At 46.8% G+C, this 9,565-nt stretch overlaps 1 protein-coding gene across 1 annotated transcript in view; it reads left to right on the top strand.

Annotated features, from left to right (window-relative positions):
* The first annotated feature begins 205 nt into the window (after positions 1–205).
* MYO7A (myosin VIIA) overlaps positions 206–9,565 on the top strand; it is a 71,231-nt gene continuing 61,871 nt past the window's right edge. The window contains exons 1-3 of the mRNA XM_009881226.1: positions 206–271; positions 3,402–3,515; positions 4,516–4,668. Of these exons, the coding sequence (XP_009879528.1) occupies positions 3,417–3,515; positions 4,516–4,668 (252 nt within the window). The 5' untranslated portion in view covers positions 206–271; positions 3,402–3,416. The remainder of the gene's footprint in view (positions 272–3,401; positions 3,516–4,515; positions 4,669–9,565) is intronic.

The following is a 9,565-nucleotide window of genomic DNA, read 5'->3' as shown; positions in this document are numbered from 1 at the left end:
AGGTCAGAGGGTGTCCTGCAAGCAGCAGGCATGTTCACGCTGGAGGTCTAAAGCAAACCAACCACAGCTTCCTGGCATTCATGGTGGAATACACGTAGAAAGCAGAGAGAGGGACAAATACTGCTGCAAGATTTTGGAGATGTTGAAGAGGAAGAAAGTCGTTTTCATGCAGCCATGTGCTGAGGTGGTGGAAGATCAGGAGAGAGACCAGGGCAAATGGGCACTGCTTCGCAACGTCAACCAGGCCCTGAAGCCCACAACTATTTTAGCGGTAAGATAGGGGGTACCAAGCTCTAAGCCTGGCTGGGAGCTTTCAGGCCGCTTTGAAATTGGTCTTGCTGTTTGATGGGATCCTCATACTGCTTGTGCCAGCTTCTCTCACCTTCCTCCTGAGTCTTTGCTCCCCCCCAAGCACTGCAGCTCCCCTGTGGTGCAACCTTCTTGCTCTTTGTGTTTGGAAGCTCCTCCTGAAGGTCCTCTTCGTGAATTGTGTCCATCTGTGTGCGCACCCATGGCGGTGTTTCCTTCTCTTGCGCTGCTGTTTGGTTGCCACTGCCTATAGCTTGTGAGGTCCTGAGGGTCTGCCCCAGAGCATTTGGGAGGACACTAGCACCCAGCAGCTGCTTTGAGGAGGAAGAGTTGGACCATGTTGATACTGTAAAGTGACTGGTGGTATTCTCGCTTCTCTGGTACTCTGTCGTGTGTCTTGGAAAATAAACTGCATCAGTCCAGGCATAAGGCAAGTTATGCAACTTATAAACCAGTCTGCCCAAGCTGATAAATGCATGAATCACCCTGATTTGCCCTAAAATCCCCAATATATCTGCTGCTTTTTGGGCTGATCCGAAGGTGATTGCATCAGTGGAAGAAGTGTAACTGACTTCCATGGGTTTTATATCAAATTCATTAAAGTCAGGGAAGGAAATAGGTCGGCACATTTAATACGTGATGTTATTTTTTAAACCCCCAGACCTTTCTGAGCTTACCAGCTTAGCCCATCCCTTAAGACTTGCTTTTTTTTTTTTGGCAGTATTAAGAACTGCACTTTAATGTGTTTAGAAAGAGCATTTTGAGGGGACGAGCACTCTGCGCATTAGGCAGGCAAAGCGCAGGGGTTGTCTCAGTGGTAGTGCACTATCAATTTACCTTGGGGAGAGCAGACTGCCTTTTTATCCCAGCTGTGTGGTAACAGAACGTATGAGGCAGGCTGCTTTTACAGCTATTCAAAAGTAGAGATTTTTTAAAAAAACAAAACAAAACAAAACCCCCAAAACAGCATTACAATTCTTATTTTCTTGATTGAGAGCAGCTGCTGAGGTGTCAGAAGAGCTTTCTGCTGAGCAGGGACTGAGCAACCTGGCTCTTCTCTTGCTGACACCTTGATCAAGTTACCCGCCCTGTGCATGAATTCGCCCAGCTATGCAGCGAGGATAACAGCACTGAACACCCTGAAATGCTTTGAAAGTCTTGGATCAAAGGAGCTAAGAAATAAATATTAATATAAGTGGATTTATAATGTATCTGTACATGACTTACTGCATTCATTAGTTGTTTTTTTTTTCCCTTTCTAACTGAGTTATGGGGTGTGAGGGTAAGGCAGTTAATGAGAAAAAGATCTGAATATAATATTTTTATGAGGTGAGTAAAGATACTTAGTGCTGTAACACAACCTGCTGAGGAAAAGCAGGTTACATCCCGTGTAAGCAGGATGACTTTGTTGATATCCTAAGTGAAACCTAGCAAGGAGCTGCCAAGGGTAGAGTCTACCATAAAATAGCTGGGGACTCCTCGTGTGTAGTATCTCTCCATGTGTAGGTCCCTGGGTGTAACCTTACATCCCTGTGAGCCTAAACCACAACAAACTCACAGGTTGGTCTCTCTCAGAAGTCCTGGTGAGCGATGACTTGGATGGTGAACGTTTCACCATGTTTTAGATTGCTGAAGGTTGTTCATCAGCCCATTGCATCAAACCCAATCTATAAATGCTCTGTCCACAGAAATGGTTGCTAGTGGATGTTCAGGAAAGGGGGTATATCAGAGCACGTGCAAAGTGATGCCTCCTATTTTTCACTTTCCCTTCTCTCAGCATTTTTTCAGGACTTCAGAAGGTAGATATCGCATTTGCGTTGTGCTTAGTAGAATCACAGAATCATAGAATCATGGAATCATAGAATGGTTTAGGTTGGAAGGGACCTTGAAGATCACCTAGTTCCAACCCCCCTGCCATGGGCAGGGACACCTCCCACTTGTACCACTAGTAGGTACAAGCGGAGCTGGCTCCCAGGAATGTGGCATTAGATGAGGCTACAAGTTTATAGTAACTCAGATGCATGGAAAAGTACATTTGCTTGCTTGATGCAAACATGCCTGACAGTAATTTAACTAGGTGACTCCCAATTATAGCACCTCTTCACATTGAGATTAGGGGTGGGAAATAACTCTGTGTTCTTTCAAAGAGTGTGGCTCCTGCTTTTGGTTTATTTTGTGGTTTACTTTTGTATTAAGGAAAACAGCTTCTTTAATAGCCTTTTTGCATTTGAGTAATTTAATATCCACAGAGCTGATGAGCAGATAGATAGTCCCTGCCCAACAGGGTTGACAAGAGGTCTGTAGGATCACCAGTGACATGGAGTGAGTGGATAGGGGTCAACTGCTTGCTCTGTCTTCCAAAACAAAAAACAAAGAGGTCTCAAATGAAAGAGATGACACATCTTAAGCAAGCAAAAGGATACAGCTTTTCACACTATTTGTAGCTAAACTCTTCCTTTGACATTATGGATGCTAAAACTTTGCACAGCTTCAGGAAGCAACAGGGCATACAGTAGATAAAATCTACTGAGAAGAATTAAATGCAAAAAGCCCACCTACAAATTGCTGTAGCTGGGAGAGCTCCTAAAGAGGTATATATGTCTACCTCCCTGGTATGTTCTTAACCCTTCTTTAGTCATCCCCTTTTCACCTGTCTCCAAGATAAGGGAATGTGTATTTGCTAGTGGTTATCTGCAAGGAAGAAATCTGCCACAAGCCCCCCAGACAGCACTTTCTGGAGCTGAAACCCATCTCCTAAGCATGACTTTATAGTCTTGTATATTGCGTAGAGGGAAACTTACACCTGGGTGGGTTTTTCTGCCTGTGTCACTGCTCTGTAACCTGCTTGCTGGATGCAGTCTGTGACCAACAACCCCTCACGAGCTCATGAAACAGAGAGATACTGTATGCTGTGTAGGGCATGCCCCACTGTTATTACCTTGCAGGAGGTTTCCTGAGCATCTGTGAAAAAGGGACAGTTTCTGGTCTGCAAAGGAAGTCATTTGACTTGTACCAATGAGTTGGGTACGAAACATCACCAACTTCTATCCCAAGGGATGGTGAACCTGAGTGTAACTGCCATGTCTTTTCAGGGGGACTATGTGTGGATGGACCTCAAAACCGGACGGGAATTCGACGTCCCCATTGGAGCGGTGGTTAAACTGTGTGACTCTGGACAGATCCAGGTTGTGGATGATGAAGGCAATGTACGTACAAAAGGTTGTGATGACCCTTCTTCGGATCTATGGGCCTGGCAAGGCCAGGGGTCATAGGGTCATGATGACTGACTTTGTCATGGGCTTCTTATATGTCCTTGGGAATCAACTGTGCGATAGTTTTCTATTTGTAAGGGCAAGATAATATTGCGTCCCTACTTTATTGGCAGTACCGTGGGTGAAAGGTTGAGAAGCTTCTTGAGTACAATGATAACAGAGGCCTCCAAAGTACATTTAAATACTGCTTTGAGCAAACCCACCTTGATCTGCTGTTCCTCTGCTGTTATCCAGTCCTTCCTGACCCCTTACCAGTACAGGATGTGCCCAAACACTGGTTCTTCAATTTCCCACCTCTACTTCTGTGCTGTGGTGGCAGAGGGTGACCAGAAGAGGTTTTCTTGTCCTTTATAATTTTTTTTTTCAGACTGAGAAAATTATGAATGCTCTCATTCCCTCTGAGGACGGCAGAGAGAGATTCAGGGTAATCGTGTCCAATTTGTTGTGGCTTTTGAAGCCCATGAGAATTGATCAGTCTAAATGACACTCTGCCAATAAATGTCTCATTTTGCCACCCCTGTGCATCCCTCTCTCCACTGCTAAATCATCTTTTCTCTGCTCACCAGTATTTTGTGGCAGGGGGTTAATCAGTGATGTGAAAATGCAGTTATGTGAAGGGAAGAATAAACCTGCTATTTGTTAAAAAAAAACCCTGGTGTGCTGGTTGTCCATGCTGCCCTGGATGGTGCTTCTGCCAGGATGGCTCATGTCTCATGTCTCTCACTGCTGCGGTAAACCAAAAGATGTGTTCCTTCTTCTGCTAGGAATGTTCTAAATTAGTCACTGCCGTGTCCCAGGAATAGAAGCTGTGGCCTGTGTGCTAATGCTGTCCCGTGTATGTTCTTCCATCTGGTTCTTCTGTCTGGTGTGGGCTGTTTCTGTCTCTCATCCCAGTGGTATGCCATTTGACTTATCTTCCTCTCTCTTTTCTCAGGAGCACTGGATTTCCCCACAGAATGCCAGCCACATCAAACCCATGCACCCCACCTCCATCCATGGAGTGGAGGACATGATCCGCTTGGGGGATCTGAACGAGGCGGGAATCCTCAGGAACCTGCTGATCCGCTATCGGGAGCACCTCATCTATGTGAGTGTCTTCCCTGCCTCCACCTCTTGCTCTGCACTGCACCCCCTACTCTCCTTAGTTCTGGGGAACCCACATGGGGGAAACCCTGATTGAACTGAGCATCTGGGTTTCTACCTTCACCTGGACCCAAGCAGTGGAGGGCTTCTGCACTGTAGAGGACACATTGCAGGGTTTGTGGATGCCCTAGTGAAAGACACCATGAGTTAGGTAATAAGCACAGTCCATGCCACCTCACTGTGTAGCCCCTGTAGAAGTTTTGGGGACATGCATTAGCTTTCTGCACAAGCAATAACCAGTTCAACCCAGGCCACGTGCATGCTGTAGTAATCCTAAAGCAAAAGCCTTTGGCAACTGCGTGCTGGATGTGACCCTTCTGCCTTCTCCCTCTGAACCATTAACTCATTTAACCCAAGTGGGTGAAGACAACAGTTGCGGGTGGTCCCAGGGATGGAGGAAGGATGAGGAGGTGGATGCATCAAATAACTGGGAACAATGAAGTGAGCAACTCCCAGAAAAGCTTTAAAGTACCTCCCCCATCTGTGTTTATGATTTAATAACTCTGTATTGCCTGGGATCCTGACAGCTGATGTCTGGGGACAGCAGTGCCCTTCCTTAGATCAGCTCAGCCATGTCATGCCCAGTGCACCCAGTGCAGCCTTGCCAACCCAACCAGACATTCAGAAATTGAGGGTTTTAGAGGAAGCCAGCCCAAACTGCATCTCTTTTCTGCAATAACATCACAAAGGCCACCTCCCCAGCAGGACAAGAGTCAGCATTCAAGTCTCGGTGCTGATTTTGTCAGTGTGCTGTATGCTGTGTAGTCTGGTGCACGTTCTTGGGGCAGAAGTGCAGAGTGTGTGTGTTTGCCACTAGCTAATGTACTCAAACAGCCTTCGCAAATGTGGAAAATTTGGTCTTGCTGTCAAATCCTACAGTTTTTAGGAACTCAGGTGAGTCTCTGCTGTGCCAATGAAGGCTTTTTCAAAGCCACCTGGGAATCTAATTTTTAAAATGCTCTAGAGACTACTAGGTTTTCAGACCAGAGGGTATTAGAGTACAGTCTAACTTCCCAGACAGCATAAGCTTACAGACCACGTCCAGGATTTTATCTATCAAGTCTGCTTGTTCTGCTCGATGTCCAGTGCCTTTTGAAAGGAGGGGTTTGGATTAGAGCTGGGCAGTGATGGAGAACAGACCACTCTGTTACGTAGGCAGTTCATACGGTTGACAGCCCCCTGCCCCCAACTCTGGAAGATACCCATCTCTTCTTTCAGAGATGGTTTTCAATCCTAGAGGAAGGGGACATGGCTGTTGAAAAGGCACCTCTAATTCCCCATTTCCTACCTAGGAACCTTATTTGTTGTGCATGGTCCCCTGTATGGTCAGTTTAGAGAAGAAGCCATGACCAGAAAATGATGCAGATGTTAGATGAACTGAGTTACTCCCTGGAGCTCTCTTTAGGCAGCCTCAGCCGTGTATAATGATAAACTAACAAAAGTTAGCAGGGCCAAATTCATACTTGAGGTGGTGTCTCCACATGCACTAAGCACCCGTGGCAGTCACCAGAGGTGTCAATAGTGCCAACAGAGCCAAGACTGTGTTTCAGCTGTGCAAAAATAGGTGCCTGTCAGATGAAGCGATTGCTTTAGAGCTGGCTGGAGCTCGCCTATCACAGAAGAATTTATGTTGGAAGGGGAGTTCATGTTGCAAGTCTACAGCCCTCCTCAGACCATGTCCGTCTTCAAAGTTAGATGTAGTACTCATGAGGATAACTAAATTCAAGCAACCTGAATGCCACCTGAGAAGTACAGATAGTTGATAATTTGTAGCTGATCAGGTCATTCAAGGAACATTTATCCTTTCAGCACTGCCCCTTTTTTTCCTGTTTGTGGGCACCCTGCAGTGGCACCAAGTGGATTCCTGCAGTTCTCTGTTGCTCCCTGAGAAAGCTGGGATCATGTTGAGTGTTTTTTTGGTGGTGTCCATGTGTCTCTCCCAGGGTCCCTGCATCATCAGGGAAGCGCCTATTGCCTCACTAAGTGAGCAGAGGTCCTCAGATACGATTTCATGTGTGCAATATCAGATTGCCTGTGAGTAAAACCAGCTCCTTCAGTGAAGCTCTGCCTCTGAGCTCCCTCACCAAGGCATCCAGGGAGATTATGAACATAAACGAGCACTGGGCAGAGAGTTGTTTGGCAGCAACATATAATAAGGGCTAATGCAAAGAGCAGCTGCTAACCTGGAAGTGAATGTGGGCAGTGATTTGGGCCGAAGCAACTCAGTAACCGTGTGGTTTCTCTACAAGTTCTTTGGGTTTGGTGGTGATGGTGCCATATGTCCTACAGAATTAGCGCATCAGGGATGGCCACATCCCACAAAGGGATTTGTATCTCCAAGCTTCCAGGTTCTTGTGCCTTGATTGCTCCACACCGATAATGGCTTTGGAGTGCCAGCCCACGATCCTGGGCACAAACATAGCAATTAATGCAATCTCAAAATTAAAATTACACTCTCAAAATGACATGGAGCTCATAGTTTTATAGAGAGGCATGTAAACCACCCCTGCCTACACATGTGTTGTTGGAGACTCAGGAACCCAATTTAGATCTCATCTTTTAAGAGCAGGGGCACTGGGAGGAGTAAATTTGTGTCAAATGTGGTAAATACTGATGGCAGTTTCACAAAGCCAAGGTACCATATGGATGCCATGTGGCTAGGGGTTGCCCAGTCTGAGGTGGTTCTTTTCTGGGGTATAATTTGCCCTGTCTTAAAGACAGTGAATCTTTACCTTCACTGCTTGAAAGGATTTCTGAGCCTGCTGAGTAAAGAGTGACTTTTCCAACGGGACTTCAGTCCCCCTTGTTTCCTCATCTCCTTAGCTTTGTGGAGGGTGTAATTCTGCTCTCATAAAACATAATTTTCCTTTTTCTCCTGCCTCACATTTTACTCGTAAGACAAACTGCGGCGGGAGGGTAAGTATGACTCTTGGGCGCTGTCATTTGCAATCGCTGTCATGCCTTCCACTGGATCACTTGTTTCTGTTCACCATTGTGGCGTTCTCATTTACTTTGCACCACCATTGCTGCTGCTTCACAAATGCACTGAGAGCATCATCCCCTTTGCCACAGAGCTTGGCCCTCATGGTGAAGTTGTGATACCTTCCCAGAGCTGGAGAGTCCCCAACCTGTGAATGTGGTTAAAGCTGTAAGTGCTTCTCAGTAATGACCTCAACTTGAAGGAAAGAAACCTCTGCAGTAAAATGAGAAAAAACTTCAACAAGGGCTTGTTGCCCATGGTTTGGCTTGCATGCGCTAAGAGAAACTATGCTGAATAGCAAGAGCATCTGCTGGGGAGTTTGGACTCTGGAGTAAGATTAGATCTCTTTATGCAGATGGCCAGGCCCAAAGGTTTGTGGTGAATGGAGTTAAATCCTGTTGGTGGCCAGTCACAAGCGGTGTTCCCCAGGCCTCAGTGTTGGGGCCAGTTCTGTTTAATGTCTTTATCAATGACCTGGATGAGGGATTGAGCGCACCATCAGTAAGTTCACAGATGACACCAAATTGGGAGGGAGTGTCGATCTGCTTGAGGGTAGGATGGCTCTACAGAGGGATCTGGACAGGCTGGACCGATGGGCCGAGGCCAATGGTATGAGGTTGAACAAGGCCAAGTGCCGGGTCCTGCTCTTGGGTCACAACAACCCCATGCAGTGCTACAGGTTTGGGGCAGGGGGGCTGGAAAGCTGCCCGGCAGAAAAGGACCTGGGGGGGTTTGTTGACAGACAGCTGAATATGAGCCAGCAGTGTGCCCAGGTAGCCAAGAAGGCCAACAGCATCCTAGCCTGTATCAGGAGTAGTGTGGTGAGCAGGACTGGGGCAGTGGTGGCCCCCCTGTACTCGGCACTGGTGAGATCCCACCTTGAGTACTGTGTTCAGTTTTGGGTCCCTCACTACAGGAGGGACATTGAGGTGCCGGAGCATGTCCAGAGAAGGGCATCGGAGCTGGTGAGGGGTCTGGAGCACAAGTCTTCTGAGAAGCAGCTGAGCAAGTGGGGTTGTTCAGCCTGGAGAAAAGGAGGCTGAGGGGAGACCTTATCACTCTCTACAACTACCTGAAAGGAGGGTATAGAGAGGTGAGGTCAGTCTCTTCTCCCAAGGAACAGGCAATAGGGCAAGAGGAAACAGCCTCAAGTTACACCAGGGCAGGTTTAGATTGGATATTAGTAAATTTTCTTCACCGAAAGGGTTATCAAGCAGTGAAACAGACTGCCCAGGGAAGCGGTTGAGTCACCCTGGAGGTATTTAAAAGACATGTAGAGGCAGTGCTGAAGGACACAGTTTAGTAGTTGTTTTGGCAGTGTTACATTAATGGTTGGACTCAATGATCTTAAAGGTCTCTTCCAACCAAAACGATTCTATGATCTGTGATCTGGAGATGAAAGCGCGGCCTGCTGCTGCTCTCTAAGGGCTGCCAACATGCAGTGATGTTTGGTAGAGCTTCAACCCGATAAAAATCCAGATGAAGTCAGCCATGGTGTTCTGGGTAGCGAGGGAAGCAGGCTCAGAAAGGATTTGTTTGGGGCTAATTAAAATGTAGGTCATGCAGGCAGTAATGAATTTGCACTGAGATGTGGTTCCTGTGGCCAGCCACGGCAGAGCCTCCGCCTGTTGGTAAAGCTTTATTTTCCCGAGAGAGGAGGGCTTTGCCTTCACCTGGCAATAGAAACCAAAGAGATAATATTTCCTTGGAGGTGCTCTTTGGCCCCTCATCAGCAAAGTGGACAAAGTTTTGCATGCTTTCAGCTGTGAGAATTGGGCAAATTGTATTTATCAACTAGGAATGACCTACAAAAACAAGCAATAGTACAAGAGTTCGTGCTGACAAAGCGCTTTGTGGATCA

The sequence above is a fragment of the Charadrius vociferus genome, unplaced genomic scaffold (genome assembly GCF_000708025.1).
Source record: "Charadrius vociferus isolate BGI_N301 unplaced genomic scaffold, ASM70802v2 scaffold1, whole genome shotgun sequence".
NCBI lineage: Eukaryota > Metazoa > Chordata > Aves > Charadriiformes > Charadriidae > Charadrius > Charadrius vociferus.
Note: the sequence above shows the minus strand (reverse complement) of the source record. Positions and strands in the feature narration are given on the sequence as shown.